This window comes from Lissotriton helveticus, chromosome 10, assembly GCF_964261635.1.
Source record: "Lissotriton helveticus chromosome 10, aLisHel1.1, whole genome shotgun sequence".
Taxonomy (NCBI): Eukaryota; Metazoa; Chordata; class Amphibia; order Caudata; family Salamandridae; genus Lissotriton; species Lissotriton helveticus.
In genome coordinates this window covers 204378933-204400757 of record NC_136071.1, presented here as the reverse complement: position 1 = coordinate 204400757, position 21825 = coordinate 204378933, and the positions used below count along the sequence as shown (strand labels likewise).

The 21825-nt window shown below is 44.3% G+C and overlaps 1 protein-coding gene across 3 annotated transcripts in view; it reads right to left on the bottom strand.

Annotated features, from left to right (window-relative positions):
- Positions 1-21825, bottom strand: part of RSPH10B (radial spoke head 10 homolog B) — a 517038-nt gene that overhangs the window by 342037 nt on the left and 153176 nt on the right. For all 3 annotated transcript variants that reach the window (XM_078665151.1, XM_078665153.1, XM_078665152.1), the window contains exon 11: positions 12191-12380. In XM_078665151.1, coding sequence (XP_078521277.1) covers positions 12191-12380 — 190 coding nt within the window. The remainder of the gene's footprint in view (positions 1-12190; positions 12381-21825) is intronic.

Sequence of the window (21825 nt, the reverse complement as noted above, 5' to 3'; positions counted from 1 at the left end):
TCTTTTTGATGAGAAAAACCAGGAGTAGAAACCCATGTTCTTCTGGGAAAAAGGAACTTTTTTGATTGCTCTCCTGGCAAGCATAATAAAGGTTTCCTTTTTGAGTAAGTGAAGATGAGGGGTGTGTGCTCTCCTTGGTGGATTGTTTGGCGATCTCTTGATAAACTCCAGGATATGGTCATAGGTGACAAGATCCAATACCCATCAGTCTGAAGTTATTTGCAGCCATTGATGGAGGTAGTTGGTAATGTTCGCATTCATGGGATGGGAAGAAGTGGAGGTAGCCGGCACCTAGTTGAGGTTACTGTTTGCGGTCGGTGTCTAGACTCTGTGTGGGTTACGTTTGTTGAGGGCCTTGCTTTGTACATGCTGCCATGGACAGTTGACGGTAGGGCTGTTGCTAGTAAGCAGATCCACTCTGTGACTGGAAAGGCTAATACTGTTGGAAGAGCTGGTATCCTACTCTGTAGGTCAAACATCTCTTCCACGTGCCTCTTGAAATGGAAACTTTATGAACTGCAGAGTGCCAAGGGATCTAGCCATGTCTGTGTCTGTCTTGATGGCCAACAGAGCATTATCTATTTACTTGTCAAATAGGGTTTCCCCATCCTACACCATATCCAGGATTTTTGACTGCACTTCAGGCAAGAAGGCTGTTTCCTTTAGCTAGCCTTGCTTTCTTAAGACTGCTGCTCCTGCCAGCTGGCGAAAGCCAGTGGAGGCTCTGTTCATAGCGCCGTCTATTATTTTGGATGACGTGCCCTCCCTTTCCTGTAAGATCTTCCTTGCATCCAATTTTTTGTCTTCAGGTACTAAGTCGATGAGGACACCAATATCCGACTACATCTGTCTATCGTTGTGACCTAGAATTGCCAAGGAATCTGCGGCATAAACTGTGATGGCAGACATGGTGGAGAATCTATTGCTTATGTTGTCCAAGTGACTGCCCTCCTTGTCTGGTAGAGCAGAGATGGGAATGGTGGGATTCTTAGGGCGAGGCTGCGCTGATTGCGAAATAACCAAATCTGGTTTGGGATGTCCTGTGAAGAGAATCTTCAGCGGCCCTGTATTTCTTGTAAATACGAAGCAGAACCGGGCCGTAGTTGCCGGGTTCTTCATGATTTTTATCCCCTCTTCCTATAAATCATCTATAATGGGGATGTCTCAGAATGATTTCCTTATTTGTTCTCTAAAATCATATAGGAAGCAGTCGGATTGCTTGACCGAAATTGGTAAGTGAAACTTTGTCGCAGCACAGCCCATTAAATTATGAAAACCTCCAAGAGGCTAGTTCACAGGCTGTGGTGGTAGAGGTGATAGAGTGGGGATCAGGTAATCATCCTATTCATCTTGGGGAGGCTGTAGCCCCGGAATGTCACCTTCTTCTCTGTCATCATCTGATAACGATGGGTCTTCTGTTGTGGGTGCTGGTATGTTGGAAGCAGGTGTCATCCTGGTTGTTATGGGTAGAGGGGTAGGCCTTGGAGGAGATGTAGGCTGAGGTGGAGCTACTGGCTGTTCCTGTGGAGGTTCCAGAAACCTTTTACGATAGTCTCGAAGCATGGCCTGTAGATTTTGAAATAGTGGCAAAGGTACTTGAATGTCACTCTGTCTGGAATGTGGTCCTGTATAGTACTGATAATGTTGATCGTAATGACTCTGTTTTGCATGTGGATTTTAGTAATGTCCATAATACTGTTCTTCCTCTTTGTCTTTATTGTAGTCCTGACATTTAACTTGGAGCTCTGATGGGCTGTGAGCTGCTTCAAAAGGGGCCTCATCGTCTGACTCCGTGAGGTCCAGTAGATGACTTAAAGGAAGAGGAGCGACCTTGCTGGGGGAACTTAGTTCAGGCCTTAAGGTAGTTTTTGTATGTTTTATTGTCCTCAACGAAGTTGAGGTGATGGTCGTGGGTATGAAGGTGTCTTGCTTACTTGCGGTTTTTGGTATCATTGTTACACCCCAATTCGGCGCAGTCGTCGTCAACAGTGTTGTCGATGTGGTGTTCGGCGGAGTCTTCGTCAATGATGAAATTCTCCTTGATGGATTCGGTGCATCGGGGATGGATGGTATCATTGTCATCTGCGTCATCGACGAGACAGTAATAATTATCGACGTCATTGATTATATTGCTGTCGAAGGTGATGGTGCTATCGACGGGGCTCTAAGAGGAGTCTCGCGCCTCGTCATTGACGGTTCTGAGGGGGATGTGTGCAGCCCTGTTAGATGGTGCATTGGGCTCAAATGAGGCGGCCTCTGATGTGATTTGTTTCTTTTTCTCCTTTTCCAGAGTTTCCTTAGCCTGATGGGAAGTTTTAGGGACTTTTCTGCTTTCCTCAGAGATCCCTTGGTCATGGTACCTTTCCTTTTGTTAGACTTACAGATGTATCACTGTCCTCCTCAGAAAATATAGATTTCTGTGTCTGTGCCTTCTAAAGCCACAGAAGAAGCCTCCCTTCCCTGTCCTTCAAGGCTTTGGATGACAAAGGGCATCAAACTTTACAATCCTTTAACTTGTGCATTCAATTAATACTTGGGTTCATTTCTTTGCCCCAGAAAGTGTCAACGTCTTCTATTTGTCTGACCATCATAATAGTTCTAATATTTGTTGTAGTAAAGGAAACATATATTTTTTAATGCCACAGACTGGGCTTTATTGAGTTGTATTACCTTGTACCTGTATTTCTCACCTACTATGGTAAGCCATGACTGCTTGACCACCCTACTGTTCGTGAGTTAAGATCCAAATAGGACATTCAATGAGTAGTGCATAGTACCAATAACAGATACTCTTGACTCCCACAAGACCGAGAGAAAACACCCGACATGCACAATCCTTGAGAGAGAAGAACCTCTGCATATGGGTCATAAGCTCTTTTCAAGCTCGCCTTTCCCAGCCTGTAAAAACTATAAATTTTCACTTAAAAGCACAAATAACGTAGCACTATATCTGTCCTCTCTTCACAGACATGTTCATATTTAAGTGGAGGAAATGATATATACCAAGGCTTTCCTCAGAAACTCTCTACCCAGCTATTGCTGGGCAGAAACAGACAGCAAGGCTGATTTGAGTTCTCATGCTACGTGATCACTTCCAAACAGTTCTGATAGTCCTGCACTTGTTGCCAATGAAAGGGATTGATGAATCCAGAATTGTATGCATAATACATAAAGGCCCTCATTATGAATGGTCACTTAATTGCTATGGGGACAGTAATGGTAAATACCAGCACCATCCAAATGACAAAGTCTTCAAGAACACCGCAAATCTAATTGCTTTCATTTGGAGGTGTTGGCGGCTTAAGCAGACAAAATCTTCAAGTGAAAGCCGGAGTCAAACTGAGGAAATACTGGGGGAGTAGACCAATTCTTAGTGACCAGTCAGGGTCCAACTCAAAACGGGCCATATATTCCCTGCTCCTGGAGTTACCAATACCCCCAGTGTTGGTAACTCTGGATGTGGAGAAATTTCTGAACATTTCCTTCTTCATAACTCATTAAGTGGGTCAAAGAAGTTTGAAAATGTAACCCTCATTACCTTGGAACTTTAGTAATGAGACACACAATGTGCTGATCTAAATCCTTGCATCTTTGAGAAAGTCAGATAAAGATTAAATGCTTAGAAGTGGTCTTATAACTCAATTTTGCAGAATGCATTTGTAGGGCATGAAGTCTAAGGGCCATATTATGAGTTTGGAGGTCCGATGAACGAGCAAACCCAAGGTGGAGGTGCATCTACCACCGCACCCATAGTGCGACAGTGCTATTACAAGTAGGGAGGTTGGACCACAATGGGACCGCTGCTGCCGTCAGGGATCCGCGATCCCTGGCGGTCTTGCAGTGGTCTGAGGTCCCTAATATGCTTGAGGTGCCGCTGTGGCACCCCCAAGCATATTAGGAGTTTCCTAACCATCACAGTTTTCATGGCAGTGAGCCTGTCATGAAAAGTGTGGTGTGAGGAGACAAAGGGGCCCCTACAGGAACCCCTGTTGCCTCCGCACCAGGGGATGCATACAGAGGGCACATGGTGTGCCCCCTCTATGCATGCACCCCCAGTTCCTGCAGGGGATGGAGTTGACAGTCTATGTTCTTCAGGAACGTGCAATGGCGTTCCCACTGCAGTGTCTTGCTAAGGCTCACGTATGAGCCTTAGAACTGCACTGCGATGGCCAATCACCCAAGGACCACCCAACCTGGATTCCAGTCAGAACCCGGCGGGTGGTCTCAATATGGCTTAGGCAGTGTGGCAGCGGGGCGCTGGCGTGGCGGCTCACTGCCACACCCCCAATGTCATAATAAGGCTCCTAGACATGACTGAGGATACCATCTTTTGGTGAGCAAGGTAAGGGATACAATTGTGTTTTTAGCAAGCAACACAGTCTACAGCTGCCTTGATGCTGTATGAGATAGGAAATAAACCCCCAAAAGATAGCATTACAAGCACTGGCATAGTCAATAGGTTTCGCCTTTGGGACCTTATAAGTGTTTAGCCATGCAACAGTTGATCTTGTTGCACCAAGGATATTGTGATGGATAACTAAACACTTATAAGGTCCCAAAGGCGAGACCTATGGCTATGCCAATGCTTGTTTTTAAATAGGAGCGACCTTGCCTTCTTTTCCTTACCTTGAAGCCACTATCAGTACATGCAACTTAGTGTACTTTCTTTTTATATATAAATCACGTATTATACCTTGTTGGTAAACTAGACTGACCTACCATATATTAGTCCTACATTTCAGTCACTGTCTATACATCAGTCTTAAATGATTGCCATTTTCTTTGCACTGTTGGTCCCTTTAGCTCACTTTCTGTAGGTTACTTAAATGGTGCACATAGTTCTTAAAATGACATAACTTACATGTTTCTCAAACCGGAGTCAGTGACTGGAAGATGGTTTTCGATTAAAGTCTCTTTGTTGTGGCTTCTCTTCCTTCTCAATTGATCACTCGCAAGACAATCCTTTCCTCACACACTTAGTGAGGCCATGTTCTCTTCACCAGCAGACAGTGAAATAAAACATTTGCCTCAGCAAACCTTTTGTGCATGCACCCCTTGGCGAACCGCCATAAGAGATTCCCTGAATCAACGGCAGGTCTCTGTGCAACGGGATGGGTGTATTTTCATTTTGTTCTAAGAGTGTTCTTTTTACCTTTTATATTTAAAGAGCTTTTTCAGCTTTAATAGGACTAGTCTGCCACTTTGCGTTTGTTTATAATTTCAGGACTTCCGTTAGTACATGTCGTATTTCATTAATATTACTCGATGAATTACATCTATTGAAGACTCTTTGAAACTTTTTTGTATTTTATTATTATTATTTTAAGCCGATTCTCCTATACCTCGCTTATAGGTGTGAAAGTACCAAAGCCTGGTCCAGTCACTCTTCATCCTGTGATATATTTGCATTTATTTAGGTTGGAAGGCATAGTAGCATGATGGGTTTGACGCAAAAGACAGCAGGGGTGGGGGTTACAGGAAACACAGCAAACAGTAAGGACAATGTGCTTGTAAAACCAATGGGAATCTTAATGTTGGGGAAACATATAAAAAAATAATAACCCACGGTGAAAAGCAAAAAGGATGCCAGACAAACGTGCCTACAATGCCCTAATTTAAGCTCGAACACTGTTGTAGAAGCAGCCGAGAGCAAGAGACTGCACGCTGGTAAAAAAAAGCCTGTTAATGAGGGGAAAGAGAAGGATGTAAGCACAAGTGTTACATCGTGTTTTTTTTTTATAAAGCTAAGCGTCCCGGTAGACATCGGAAAAATTTAATGGGACTGCAGGCAATGACATACGACCCTGTTAGATGCAAATAATGTGGGACTGCAGCCATTGACAAAACAGCCCTGTTGGACGCAAATGAATAAAGAATAATCGACGATGAAAAGCGACAAGCATTGGCCGCGCGGAATGCATAGATGGGGGCTGCAGCGGGAGACAGAGGCGGAGGGATTGTGTGCGCGCGCCCTGCGCACAAAAGCACTTAATGAGCAATGACGGCTTGTAACTGTAATTAATAAGATAAGAAAGGCAGATGGCGGCTGCGTGCGTGCACGCAAGCGTGCACTCAAGATTTATGCCAGGAAAAGCTTGTGGGTAGCACTTTGAAAACCCCCTTACTAAAAGTCGAGCAAGCAAGCAAGCAGCGCATGCGCTGCTCTAGGCTCGACCTAAAAAACAGTGGTTGAGAATTGCGATTCTCATATTACCATGACTAGAGAATCTGGATTTCATTAAAGACTCGGAGGCTGACATTATGCATTATTCCTTTATTGCAGATCCCAAGCCGCATACACCACAATTAAAAGGTTCTAAATAGAATAAAGGCAACAGATAGTGTTCATGAGGCAACAACAATCAGCCTCTTTTAAATGGATCACGGATAAGATGTCTTGAAGAAACTTGAGATATTATGTCTTGAAGAAAATTGAGAAATCCAACTTCGTAGAAATTTCCATAAGAAGAAAACAACGACAAGATGAAAGAGATGGAGGAATCCATGTAGCAGGGATGTAGCAGTCAGACATTATCTGAAAGATAAGGCAAATATTAGGAAACACATAAAGGTGTTATATAAACAAGATAAAAGACACAGTATAAAGTGCATTTCAATAAAAATGTATTACAAAATACAATGTAAATTAAATGCCACCAGAAGTGGGAAGGGAGGGATAATGTCAGCCTCCGAGTCTTTAATGAAATCCAGATTCTCTAGTCATGATAATATGAGAATCGCAATTTCATTACAAGACCGGAAGCTACATTATGCATGTTGGAGGCTATCTAGAACAACATCGGACATATGTTGAATTGGTTTACAATAATGATGAGCAAAAGTACTGGCATTAGACCAATCTGCAGCTTTAAGGATGTCGTCTAACTTACCTCCAGACCAGAGGGACTTTCTTGCCATAGCACCTCTAAGGGAGTGAGCTTGAAAGAGATTCAAATCAATACCAGCTAAACTCATAGCAGTCTTAATCCATCTAGCAATAGAAGAGGAACTAATACCTTTTTGAGGTTTAACAAAGGAAATGAGTAACTGATTAACTCCTTGAGGACGGAGATCAGACATTCTGAGATCATACTCATTCATGCATCTAACAACGCAAAGATTGGGAAAGAGATCAAAACGAGGATAAAATATAGAATCAGACATTGTCTTTGTCCTTCTATGGATGTCAAATTTGACGCCAAACATAGAGTAGGAACGATTAGTAATATCTAGAGCCCTAATATCAGAAGCTCTTCTGCAAGAGACGAGGCATAGGAGCGTAGCTAGTTTAATAGAGAGATTCTTCCTGTTAAGAAAATAATAAAATTAACATCCCAAAGGGTTTCATATCTAGCCTTAGGAGGTCTCCTTAGGCGTATGCTCTTCATAACTCTACAGATGATGGCGTTTTTACCGATAGTCTTACCATTAACAAGGGTATGACCAGCAGAGATAGCAGATCTAAAACAGTTAATAGATCTGTAACTAAGTCCTCTTTCAAATTGTTCGACAAGAAAGTTGGTTATATCAACGATAGAGGCCTCCAAGGGATCCAAGTCCCTTTCCAAGCACCAACGAACCCAAAGTTTCCAGATTCTATTATATCGGTAATGTGTGCCTGGTGCCCAAGACTCCTTGAGGAGAGTTGAAGCCGTTTCCGAAAGGCCTGAGATTTCGTTAGATCTCCTGACACTCTCCAAGCAAGAAGGGATAAACTCCCGTTCAGGATTAGGGGATGAATTTGATCGTCCGCGTCTGTAAGGAGTTTCTCTATGGGAGGAATTAAGAAAGGAGGACTGCAAGCCAGTTCTAAAACGGTTGGGAACCACGCCTGGGAAGGCAAGAAAGGAGTTACTAGGACAAGGAGACATTGATCTAGTCTGACTGTTTGAAGGACCCTCTGAATCATTGCAAAGGAGGGAAAAGCGTATCCTCTGAGTTCCTTCCAGGACTGAAGAAAGGCATTGACTGCCAGAGCACCCGGGTCGGGCATCCAGCTGAAATAATTGTGAAGCTGGCAGGTCAGCCTGCTTGCGAAAAGATCTACCTCCAGGGGACCCCAAATCTTGTTTAGGGTGTCAAAAACAGATGGATTCATTTTCCAATCGCTGAAATCCACGAGGAACCTCGAGTTCCAGTCCGCAGAGGAGTTCAAAGTTCCTGGAAGATACTCCGCTTTGAGTGAGATTTTGTTTTCCAAACAGAACATCCATAATTTCCTCGCTAGACCTGAGAGGTCCGCAGATCTAGTACCTCCCAAGCGGTTGATATAGGCCACTGCTAACATATTGTCCATCTTTAAAAGGACAGACCTTCCTTGAAGGGAATATCTGAAGCTCATCAGAGCGTAGAGACCGGCGGTAAGTTCCAAGTAATTTATGTGGTGGAGAGATTCTTGATGAGACCATGGACCTCCGGTGTTCTGATCTAGAAGGCACGCCCCCCAGCCATGAAGACTGGCGTCTGATTCCAAGACAAATTCTGGAGTTGATCCGAAAATCGCCTTGCCATTCCATGCCTCCAGGTTGTTCACCCACCAAGACAATTCTGAACGAGAGTCCTGGTCTAGGGAGATACGATCGCCGTACCAAAGGCCCGATCTCAGGGCCCTCGCTTTGTTTCTCTGAAGAGCGTGATAGTTTAGGGGACTGGGAAATCTTGACATATTGTCCATCTTTAAAAGGACAGACCTTCCTTGAAGGGAATGTCTGAAGCTCATCAGAGCATAGAGACTGGCGGTAAGTTCCAAGTAATTTATGTGGTGGAGAGGTTCTTGATCAGACCATGGACCTCCGGTGTTCTGATCTAGAAGGCACGCCCCCAGCCATGAAGACTGGTGTCTGATTCCAAGACAAATTCTGGAGTTGATCCGAGAATCGCCTTGCCATTCCATGCCTCCAGGTTGTTCACCCACCAAGACAATTCTGAACGTGAGTCCTGGTCCAGGGAGATACGATCGCCGTACCAAAGGCCCGATCTCAGGGCCATCGCTTTGTTTCTCTGAAGAGCGTGATAGTTTAGGGGACCGGGAAATCTTATTTCTTTCTTTATTTTTGAAATTTTCTTCAAGGGAAGGAGGAGGAGACAACGAACTGTGTCGACCATGAAACCCAGGAATTCTAAAGACCTGGAGGGAGTCAGGCAAGATTTCTCTTTGTTTATGATAAAACCTAGATTCTGTATAAGATTCATTGAAAAGGTGAGATCTTTCTCCAGTTGAGAGCGATCTTGGGCCATAATGAGGATATCGTCTAGATAAATGATAAGACGAATGCCCCTTGATCTTAAATGCGAGACGACGGATCTCATGACCTTGGTAAAATACCAAAAGGAAGAGCTTGGAATTGGTACAAATGACCTTTCCAGAGAAATTGAAGGAAGTGTTGATGGATGTCTGCCATTGGGATGGTAAAATAGGCATCCTTCAGGTCTAGCTTCACTAGCCAATCTCCTTCCAGGAGTAGATCCCTGAGAAGATGAATACCTTCCATTTTGAAGTGTCTGTATGTCAGAAATCTGTTCAGATCTCGAAGGTTTATAACCGGTCTCCAACCTTTGTCTTTTTTCTCGACCAAGAAAAGGTTGCTTAAAATGCCTAGTTGTTCCATGGGAACTTCTAATATTGCGTTTTTCTGGATCATTGATGAGATCTCCTCCTCTATGATACGTTGCTGTTCTGGTGATAGAGGAATTTCTTTGGGAAAGGATTCTTGGGTAGGAGTATGAGAAAAATCTATCTTGAACCCCCTTATGATATTTAGGAACCAGTTGTCCTGAGTAATTAATTTCCAGTTTTTCTGGAAATACTTGAGTCTCCCGCCCACCTTTAAGGGGGAAGAAAGTGAAGAAGGGAGAGTAACACTCAACTGAGGGATTGCTTTGATTATTGGATCCGTGTGATCTGAAGCCTTTGCTCCGCTGGCCTCTTCCTCTCTGCGGGTAGAATTGTGGGTTGTTGAACTGGTAGCCTCTGTTGAACCCACGTCCTCTAAAATTGGCCCTTTGATTGTAGCGGCCGGAAGGTTGGCCTCGTCTTCCGGCCCTTCCGAAAAGGTTATTGCCTGTGTTAAAATCCTTGCGCATATTCTGTTGCGCTTTGTCAAGGGCTGTGAATGTTGAAACATATTTTCCCAGAGACTTGATTAATTCTTCTCCAAAGAGAAGCCCTTGCTGGTTTTTGGAGGGTTCTTTATCAGCGAGGTCACTGAGCTTAGGGTTAATCCTAGTGAGCACAACCCTACGCCTTTCAGCGTTAATGCTGGCATTGGCATTTCCTAAAAGTATAATGGCCCTCTGGCTCCATCCTCTTATAATCTCCGTATCGAGATGAGTGCCCTGGGCATGGCCGAATCAAGTATCCTAGTGAGGGGTCCGAGGACGTCAAGGAGACGGTCCTGGCACCCCTTAAATGATTTTTCCATACATTTTCTAGAGTCGCGCCCTAGTTTGAAAAGGAACTTTATCAGGTCTGGGTCTAGATTTGGGGTGTAGCAAGCCTTATCCCCAATGGTAGGTCTTGAGCATTCAGCTCTCAAGATATTGCGTGTTTCTCTTTCCAAAGGGTTTCTGATCCATTTTTAAATAAATCTTGCAACATGTTCCTGTGGAGTCCATTCTGAACTCCGAGGGTGTTTAAGATTTTGAGGTGAAAGCATTTCTTCGCCAAATGGATCGAGGATAACATCCTTTGAGGATGGTGTATCCTCAAATGAATCCCTGAAGTCTTGATCATCCTTGTTGAGGTCGTGGACATATTCGTCAATAAAGTCAGAATCATCTGAATTGTCATTATCATTGCTGTGATGAGCATTTCTATCTTGTGTGTCGCTTAGGACACCTGAATCTTTCGTGCCGCCAAGGACACCCACAAATTTTGAGGTGCGAAGACCTTCCTCAGATCGTGAGGTGCTCGGACCTCCTTTATTTCTTGAGGTGCTAAGACCTCCCATGCCAGCATCACCATGTTTGCTCTTCTTTGATCTCTTACCTCCTAAATTACTCTCATTTGGGCGTTTAACAGGCAAAAACTGCGAAAGACTTTCCAGCATGCAAGACTTCATCTCCATATGGAGCATTTTTTTGAAGGAATCATTTTCCAGAGTAGATGTAGAGGCAGAAGCCTCATCAGACTCACTGCCGGACATTATGTGTATAGTGAAAAGAGGTAAAACAGGGAAAGTCAATAGCCCTTTTTTTTTTTTTTTAAGATTATAAAGGGAAGAAGAGCAAAGGTATTAAAATTAATTAAAATGACTTATAATGCGCTTAAATGTAGAAAAGCGTCTTAAAACGTGAGAAATAACTAAACTGTCGGTTTCTTTCCAAGTGCCGGGCTCTTGAATGCTGGGTCGCTATGGAAACGCCGACTGTAATCATTGTATTCAGCCTACGTAGCTGAAGAGGAAGATTGTGAACTAAGAACCTTAGCAACGAGCGCGTGTCGCGTCGCGCTCGCTAAGGTGCATTCCTTAAATTGTGCGTCATTTAAGGAGGTGCCGAGGCTCGAGCACCGAGGGAATGTAAGTTCTCAAAATACCTTTCTTATGTAAAATATCGCCCGATTTATACCGAATTAGTTTAAAAGAACGGATCCTCAGCGCTAACGCAGCGCAGCGGAGGATCGGCCAAGCTTAAATAAATACTCCAGATTAAGCGAGCAAGCATTAATACCGCATTGTTTCACACGAAGGAGGGGGGGAGATACTAAGTTAGCGCCTAATACAAATGAAGCCAATTTACACATAAGCTATTGGAAAACACAAGAGTGGCAGAAAGGCAATAAATCTCCATAAATTGGAGATGGGTAAGGGAAAGGTGTTGCGAGAGAGGGGGGGGGGGTAAAACACGTCAAATGCACACCCTGTGGAAGAGAAAGATATTAATTCTCCAAAATACAATAAAAAGAAGAGAGAGAAAAAGATCAACTTATCTGCTCGGGAGACGCATTTAAAAGAGGCTGATTGTTGTTGCCTCATGAACACTATCAGTTGCCTTTATTCTATTTAGAACCTTTTAATTGTGATGTATGCGGCTTGGGATCTGCATTAAAGGAATAATGCATAATGTAGCCTCCGGTCTTGTAATGAAATTCCTCAATCTGGCCTGCTTACTTTCAATACAATTTTTAAGTCTGCACCTTTAACACATCAAATGGATTTCCCCCACAAGAAACTGAATTATTGATTCTAACCATTTAGTATCCTGTCCATGTCACACAGCGTCATGTCATAGTGATGGAATTTGCAGTCCTTCAGAAACCTCCAGAATTGGAACCTTGTCATTAGGAATGTGTTGTCGACAGAAATCTCTTGTCCCAGGCTGCTGTACACGTTGTAGATTCTTCGCAGCTCGGAGAGGTGTCTCAAAACCGCATACTCCACCTAAACAAAAAACAACGGCAATCTTAAATCAAAGTATTTTTTCAACACTAGCTCACACCTTTACAAAATCACTGAAATTCGTATTCGTTTAAACAGTAACATCGAGATAAATACGTCACAAAACACAGTACTCAAGGAGCAGTATGAAACAAATGTTTGATGCATTGTTATTAAAATAGACACAATGAAATGAAATATGGCTGCCGTTATGTCATTTTTTCCCATATTAAAAGTAAAGCACCGACAGCGCAAGTGACTTGTACATAAGCCCCCAAACGTGAGGAGAAGGCTTCGGTGCTAATAGCAGAAAACACATGTATAATACATTGGTATTTAAATAGAAAATTGAAATGAAATGTGGTCATAAATAGAAATCATTCGTTTCACACTCTCCCCTGAGGCGGAAAGCCGGGGGCACCTTGCTATACTCTTTGTGTTCTCTTGCGCGCTATTGATTAAAAACAGCGTTTTTAAAAAATTGTACATATTTTAAACAGCTCATTCTTACTATTTTAGCCCTCACCTCGGCGCGAGATTAGCGTCGCCCCGAGGCTGCACACAGGCTCTTTAGTTCCACAGCGCTTTGGTCCCACGCGCTGACACATCACCCCACCCACCTCAGCAGCCATCTTGAGCGAGGTAAGGGTGGCGGTGTAGTGGTTGGAGCCCTCCCAGATTACTTAAGGGCTGGAGACTCCCTTCCAGGCAAAATCATTCGTTTCACACTCTCCCCTGAGGCGGAAAGCCGGGGGCACCTTGCTATACTCTTTGTGTTCTCTTGCGCGCTATTGATTAAAAACAGCGTTTTTTAAAAATTGTACATATTTTAAACAGCTCATTCTTACTATTTTAGCCCTCACCTCGGCGCGAGATTAGCGTCGCCCCGAGGCTACACACAGGCTCTTTAGTTCCACAGCGCTTTGGTCCCACGCGCTGACACATCACCCCACCCACCTCAGCAGCCATCTTGAGCGAGGTAAGGGTGGCGGTGTAGTGGTTGGAACCCTCCCGCCCTCCTCCCCTGTTCCTATGCATAAAAACATCAGACCTTCCCGTCCGCGCAGCGGGCGGGCGCAGCGGGCGCGCCAGCGGCGCGCCAAAGGCAAGCCCGTCTGCGCCCGTCCGCGCCCGTGCCGGGACCGGGCCTAGGGCCATAACCCCTGGTCGGTCGCCGAGTACTCACTACCTCTCCTACTCACGCACGACCTTACTAGAACTCAGACCATCACCTGATTTAAGCTGCCCAAGACTAGATCCTTCTAAGGTTTCACACGCTCTCAGTGCGCCTTGCCCATACTGCAAAATTTCAATTCCTCTATATACCGCTCCCGCTCATCCCAATCAGTTGACTACTATCAAAAACGACTCTTTTTTAATGGCACTTATTAATGCCCGCTCACTATGTAAACACAGCCAGGAAGTAGCTGACCTCATTACCGATAATAAACTAGATATACTTTTTGTCACCGAAACCTGGACAGATGAGTCGCCAGAGCCGGACTTGGTAATTGCAGTACCCATTGGTTATAAAGCCTATCGGCAGGATAGAGTAAGGAAAAAAGGAGGTGGCCTAGCCATTATAGCCAGAGATTGCTTCACTATCAGAACGACCCCTATCCCATCCACATCTTGCGAAGCATTGCAGTTTGGAATAAAGCTCTGCTCCCTTTTCAATTTCAAGGGAATACTGATATATCGTCCTCCAGGGACGAAGACAGGTTTTCTCGCTAATATCAATACCATGCTGAAAACCTTAGCCATAGAAAACACATTTACAGTTCTAGGTGATCTGAATTTTCACCTAGATCAAGTCAACCAAGCTGACACATCCTCCCTTATATCGGATATGGAAATACTGGGGTTAAAACAATTAGTTGCCTCTGCCACGCATTCAGCAGGCCACACTTTAGACGCCATATTTTCAAATGTAGAGGGTCTTCAAATAACGGACATTCTACCAATGCCATGGACCGATCATTACGCCATATTCGGTAAAATCACAACTAAGATTCATCAAAATAAGAACCCCAGCATAACTAACCAAAGTTCTTTCAAAGACTGGAAGAACATAAACCAGATAGAGCTGAAAACACAGTTGGACAATACTTGTCCTACGGTGTCCACCGATCCCAATGTGGCAACATTACAATTCCAGACCTGGCTTGCTCACGCAACGGAGCATACAGTCCCTACTAAATCCTTGTCCAGGAATAGATCTAAACCGTCCGCTCCATGGTACTCTGACGATCTAAGACTGCAAATACAGACTAGCAGGGATCTGGAAAGACGTTGGAGAAAAACTTATGATATGGCTAGTAAGAAAGTCTATAAAGAATCATTGGCACTGTACAAATCTATGATCATAAACGCAAAAAAATTATTCTACACAGACCAAATTGATCAAGCAAAAAACTCTAGCAAGCGACTGTACGAAATCACCAAAACGTTGGCAGGTAATGCCCCTGACCTCATTCCCCCCCCGTCCCAAGCATTATGTGACGCCTTGGCGAAATTTTTCTTCACCAAGGTGGATGATATTTATCAAGCTTTTGCTTCCAAACCACCTACGACGAACACGGCCTCACTTTGCACACATTCGTCTAATGCTTTTTCTAGTTTTCATACCATCACAGGTGACCACATAAGGACCATCGTATCAACCATCAAAACAGGTTCCGCTCTTGACCCTTGCACTTTTTCAGTCTTATCACCAGTAATGGAGTCCATTGTACCAGTGTTGACACAAGTCTGTAATTCTATCCTGTCTTCAGGGAGTTATCCGAACTTGGTAAAAAACACCTTATTGAAACCTTTATTAAAAAAACCCTGTTTAGACAAAAACGAACTGAAAAATTATAGGCCAATTGCTAGTCTTCCTTTTTTAGCCAAAGTGGCGGAAAAGGCCATGAATTCCCAACTCTCAGACTACATAGAGAGACACCGATTGCTGGATGACTCACAATTCGGCTTTCGGAGGTACCATGGGACCGAAACTGCCCTTATTAAGGCAGCTGACGATGTCAGGACTATCCGGGACCAAGGTGGGACTGCAATTTTAGTACTGCTGGATTTATCAGCAGCTTTCGACACGGTCGACCATAACATCTTGGTCGACCGTGTCGGAAAGCTGAGCATTTGTCACTCTGCCAGAGACCTGCTTGCCTCCTTTCTCGCTGACAGAACTCAAGCGGTCACCCTTGGACCTTTCCAATCTGCTTAACTCTCGCTGCCATGCGGGGTTCCCCAAAGCTCATCCCTCAGTCCGACACTATTTAATATCTATGTGTCGGACCTTGCCAATGTCATCAGAGCATATGGGATGAGCCTAACATCTTATGCTGACGATACGCAGTTGGTATTGGCCATCAAGGGTGACGGAGGACAAGTGGCACAAAACTTTAAAGACGGATTGCTTGAAATAGGAGAATGGATGGCTACAAACTGCCTCAAGCTCAACTCAGAAAAAACTGAGGTAGTCATCTTTGGTCCTCTTCTCCCAATATGGCCTTCATGCTGGTGGCCAGCAGCCTTTGGTTCACCTCCCAATCCAACAGCCAAAGTCAGGAATCTGGGAGTCATTTTTGACGAGGGTCTCAGTTTCATGGACCATGCAAACAAAGTTGCTACTACGGCCCATTACAAACTGAAAATGATCAGAAAGATTCGCCCCTTTCTACCGGATGCAGTAATTAAAACATTGGTTAGTGCTTTAGTTCTGTCATCCTTAGACTACTGTAACGGTCTATTTCTTAATGCTCAGGTCAGGGTCACAAAAAAGTTACAGTCAATACAGAATGCGGCTGCACGACTGTTTTCTGGAACTTCTAAGTTCGAACCCATATCAGAAACGATAAGGCAGTTTCATTGGCTAACGATCCAAAACAGAATAAAGTTTAAGTCCTTATGTATAGTCTACAAGGCACTAAACAACCAAGGGCCGCATTCTCTTAAGGACCAATTGAAACCTTATATACCCTGCAGACAGCTTCGCTCTTCTACCTTACACCAATTAGTAATCCCACGATCAAAAACAGTGTCGTGGGGTGACCGCCGCTTCCTAGTGGCTGCACCCAAACTATGGAATACTCTTCCTCAAAACATCAGGACGAGTTCCTCACTCCACCAGTTCCGAAAACTTTTAAAGACATGGCTGTTCAATCAATGAGACTTTGAGTACGAGCAGTAAACAGATGAATTGTTAGCGCCGAGACGCCTGTGGGTATTCGCTGCGCTCTACAAATGTCAAAAATAAATAAATAAATAAAAATAAATGCAATGAGTAACCCTGGGTGCAAATGGTCAGAAACAATTGTGTGGTGCACTAGTGTGGAAAAGTAAATTTTGTCATGTTCTGTGTCCCTACGTGTCATCCATCATATGTTATGTGTGCATGACCAATATGCATATGTTATTCCCCATGTCCGATTCAAGACGCAATTACAGTTGTGTCCACCTCTGGTATGTCATTTTCCAGTCCCCGTGAATACTACGAATATCAGGCTTATGTAAAGTAATGTTGCCACGCTTCTCAGTGTGCACGTTATTTCATTATAAAGTCCCCGTTTCCAGGCCTCAACAGGGCCCGGACATCAGATTCAGCTCCTGTCTCCTGAAGCCTCGCTGAGGAGCGATCCAGCCCCCACCTGTATCCTCGACCTTTCACTTACTTCCTGCCTCGCAGTGCCCGGTGCAGCTTGGCTCTGCCTCTGAGTCTGCCAAGACTATGTTGTGATTCCAGCTATCAGTTTAGTCCTCCTTCTCTGCATTCCTAAGCTACTGAACTGCATCAATAGTTTCCGTCATTGTCTAGCCTATGCGGCTCCATGTTAAGAGAAATACTGTATTTAATGGTCATTTAATATTCTTCATCACGCACTACATGTAGAATAAATGCATGCTCTAGTCTTAGAGTCAGTTAGCTTTTCCCCTCATGACTTCTAGTTTGTATCAACATGTTCCCTAAACATCAGATACTAGATAGGGTTTAGGTACATGTCGCTCCGACCCTCCAGACTTTAGTCTCTGCTCCTAGCACAGAGTTCATAGCCCCCAGCTTCTCCTCGTAACACGTCATTACCAGTTTGCGCGCACCACCAGGTTAGAGGTCCCGGCTCCTTAGGTAGCCCCCTCCTATGTTTCCGCCCATTCATGACATATTCTGTTACGTTTGCATCACATGTCTGAGTTACACCTTCTTTTTACTCTTATCTTTCGCGACTGCTACGCGTCACGCCTTCTGCTCCACCCACTGCTACGCCTACTGCAATGTAATGCTATGTGTTTGCGCTATGTATATATGCTCATGTATTGTTATTAAAAGTTAGCGCGCGCTCATCCCAGACCCAGCCCCAGCAGCTGCTGGGCCCTGTCATCCTAATCCTATGCAGGTTGTCCTGTTCCTGTCCTTATGCTGTATTAAACCTGCAAAACTCCTACTACCTCGAATTTTGACTCTTATTTATTGAGCTATCTGTTATTCATTCATTCATTCAAAAATAGATCCGGTATTATTTATTTATATACCACATAATGGCGCCCGAACAGGGACTTGCCCTTTCCCCACGCGTCGGTGAAGCCACGCCGACCCCCTGACCCTCTGCAGTCGTGACGGAACTCTTCTGCGCAGTGGCAGATATTTCTGCTCAAGTATCCCTCAGGCCCACGGAGGAGACGGAGGAGGCGGTCCAGCATCCAGACGAGACGGTGGAGGAACGCGGCGAGTCCCGACCAGAGCCCAAGCCAAGAGTCCAAGGTCCGAGGTATCCGGAGGTCCACCCGTAACTGAAGTCCGAAGTCCGAAGTTCGTCGTCGTAGCAGTCCAGTCCAGTCCGAGGCCTTCCGTTCTTGCTGCCCGGTGAGTACCGTTACTGAGGTAGTATCTAGACAGGGTCAATTTAATTGACTCTGGTCTGTGGGTTGGTGGTACACAGTCCCACAAACGAAGTGTTCACTTCGGTGGATACGGGTCCTGACGTGTCTCTTTAAGAGACCGGTAAGTTTCGTACTGTTTCAGCAGTGCATCTAGTTTCTGTTCTAGTCAGTTTCTGTTCTCGAGAAAATTCACGTGTTCTGTTCTCAGTATTTCCAGGTAGTATTCTGTCCGAACTGTTATTTTAAATGTTTTTCATGTATTCTAATGTCGTGGTATGAATGGGAAATAAGTATCGTGTTTATTGTGTATTGTATTGTGTCTAGATTACAGTTCAGTCATGCCCATATTTTCCAAGTTACGTCAGTTAAAAACTAGAAAGGGTCTGCTGGAAGCAGCAGTTCCCGTCCCGCTCAGGGACAGTCCAGGTCACTTTATGTATCAGAAGCATGGCATAAGCGCCATATTGTATCTAGATTTATGGGTAGAATATACCAAACAGTTAGAAGAAAAGTATAGGTGGCCCGTATCGGGTACATGGGATGCCGAATGCATCATGCGAGTAGAAGAGGCATTATGGAAAAAGAAAGCCAGACAATCACAGAAAGATGCCATCGAGTTATGGCGCAAAGAAGCTCATAAGAGAACCGAAAAAGAAATCAGAAAGTCAGAACTAAGTAGAGAATCCCAAGAACGAGCCCAAGAAAGAGAATTAATCGAGATAGGTGAACGAGTTAGAACTGAGCAATTAGACAGACAGAGGAATGCCCTCATCAAGGGTATGTATCCTCTTCTTGCTGAGGGCTTGCCAAAAGCGACCCCGGAGGCATCCAGTAATTTCCCGCCACCATTAGTTCCGACCAAGCTACGTCACAAACCGACCGCAGCTGATATTTTTATTTCGTCCTATCTGGACGACACAGTCCCCGAATATGCAAATCCTGTTCGCACTCCGCCAGTCCCTGTAAACCAGGTAATTCCTGCTCCTCCAGACACCGGGGTGCCCTTAACAGCCCCCCTGGGTCAGCCCGCCATACAAGTCCAGCCCACGTTACAATTACCCACCCTGCCAGGACGAAAAGCATCAGTTGATGATTCCAGTTTAGGGGCCGCAGGAGGAGGTCTTCCTCAAACTCCGCCGCCATACAAACGTTTATCAGCACTCGAATTACATGCTCAAGCATCACAGCGTACTCCCAAGAGTAATAAGTCTGTTGCAGAGATCAGGCAAACCCTTGGCGAATGTGTCTATGACCCAGTTCCAGGCGAGTTTAATATGGTTTTATATTCCGTACGCGTAAGGAGAGTGACCGAGTATCTAGTCACCCTGCCGAATATGAAAGAAGATCTAGACAGGATATATCGTTTCATCCGTACAGGGGATGACCCACAAAGTATTAGTGATGCCATGTCTCAAAGGAAAGCCGAGATTCAGCGCATGATATTAAAGTTCTTAATTAACTGTCTAATAAGAGAACAAGATTACCCGTCTAAAGACCCGGAAGAAATGAAAACTCTAACAAAGTGGAGTGATAATATAGCCGAAGGAAAGCACAATACCATTGGTGCCATGGAAAGTATGTACAAGAAAATCCGTAGAGAAATAATAAAGATACACGAACAGCGTAAAGCAGCACAAGTAAGCGAGAAAGAAAGTACCTCTGATCCTGAAGAGGAAGACGATGAGAATACTGCCAGAATAGCGTATGTAGGAAAACCTAGATTTCCAGATCGCCATTTACGTCTAGAACACAAGTCTATTTTCCATCATCCAGCACCAGAACAAGGTTCCCTAGAACAAGTATTTCAAGCTACCGATCACATTCTGAAATCACGAATCGGTTATAGTGAGTTAAGTACCATGCATGAACAAGAAATAGTTCGGTCAGCAGTCCGATGGATTACTGATCCTACCACTTTTCCGGACGAAATAGTGGCACAAATGTTCCTGAAAATGCCCCCAGCCGAGCAGCGACTGGTGGGTATGTATATGATTCAGCACCTCATTACTCTGTATGAGGGTCAACATTCTGATCCAGGCCCGTTACATGATATCCTGAACGAGTTACTCCAATACAGATGGAGAGGTCTAGGTACCGATTTAATTAGTGTCATTCTAGAACAACGCCACAAATATAGAACATTCTTGAACCCGCATTTTGTTCATGTCTCACCCCCAGAAAGTAAATCATTCTACATAGACAGACAGAATCCGTTACGAGAAGTCCACCCAGTCAGAGGAGCGGGTGGCGAAATGCAGCGAGTGTTTGTATACACTCCGATCACAAAGATGGAACTCCTCGAAATGAAGAAATGAATTCCCTGTCATGACAAAGATCCAGCAGGGTTCCATAGAGAATTAAAAGACATGCTCCGTATGGGAGAATACACTTACCCAGATATCATTAAAATGTTAAAGGTTCTGCTACCCGCCGGGGTGTATGAAAAGCTAAAGGAAAAAGAATGGGAGGTGGGAGAGAAAAAGATAGATTGGGCAGTCCTAGAAGCAGAAGATAAGATACGTGTACCAGGTACTGGTCTTGGAGAGAAATGTAAAGAATTACCAGAATTATTAATTCAAGTTTTACCCAGATTATTAACAACAAGAAAAGAAGACTGGGATGCAATCTCAGCCTGTAAACAGAAACAGGATGAAGATATTAGTGATTTTTATTCTAGGTTTGAAAAGTGCTTTAGTATCAACAGTGGCCTCAAGACAAGTAGTGAGTCGTACCCTCACCTTTTCGTTACTAAATTAGTCGAGAATTCAAGCCCACCAATTAAAAACCGAGTTCTGAAAGTCGAAAGCACCTGGCAAGCAAATACTCCGTCCCAGATGCTCCAGATGCTCCAGTACCACCAGAATAGAATCAGGGAAGAGCAAGAACACGAGAGAAAACGTATGAAAGACACGAAAATGAAAGTACTAGTTGCACAATCTGTTCCTCAAGACAGTCAGAAGAGGGGTCCGAATCAAGCCAGTCATCCTGCAACACCCGTTAAAGGGAACTGCAATTATTGTAAACAGCCAGGTCATTTTATAAATGAGTGTGCAGTCCTGAAACATAACATAGCTACTGGTAAGACTAAAGAAAGACCACGTCCGCCTAGACAAGAACAAGTTTCACAGACTCCTCCGTCACAGAATGCACCACAGACAGTTACAGTACCGCAGCCTATTGCTGCAACACAGCATGTTACATCGCAGATGTACCAGTATGCACAGTCTGAGTATCCAGAGTACCAGCCATATTCATGAAACAGCCTAGAGAGGGAGGTAGGCTTGCCTCTCATCGAGATACCTGTAGATCAAGAAGGTCCCTATGTTCACAGTCAAGTATTAGGGAAAGACAGAAAGTTTTTGATTGATACAGGGGCAAGTAGGACCACAATTAGTCATGCCGAAGTTCCAGGGGCTCCGCTCTCAGGCTCAAGAAATGTTTCCCTTGGATTTTCAGGAAAGCCTATCGTTAATGAGATTTCAAAGCCAGTCACTCTAGAAGTAGGTCCATTGTCCCGCACTACTGATCTGTTACTTACTAAGTCATGTCCAGAAAATCTATTAGGCATTAAAAC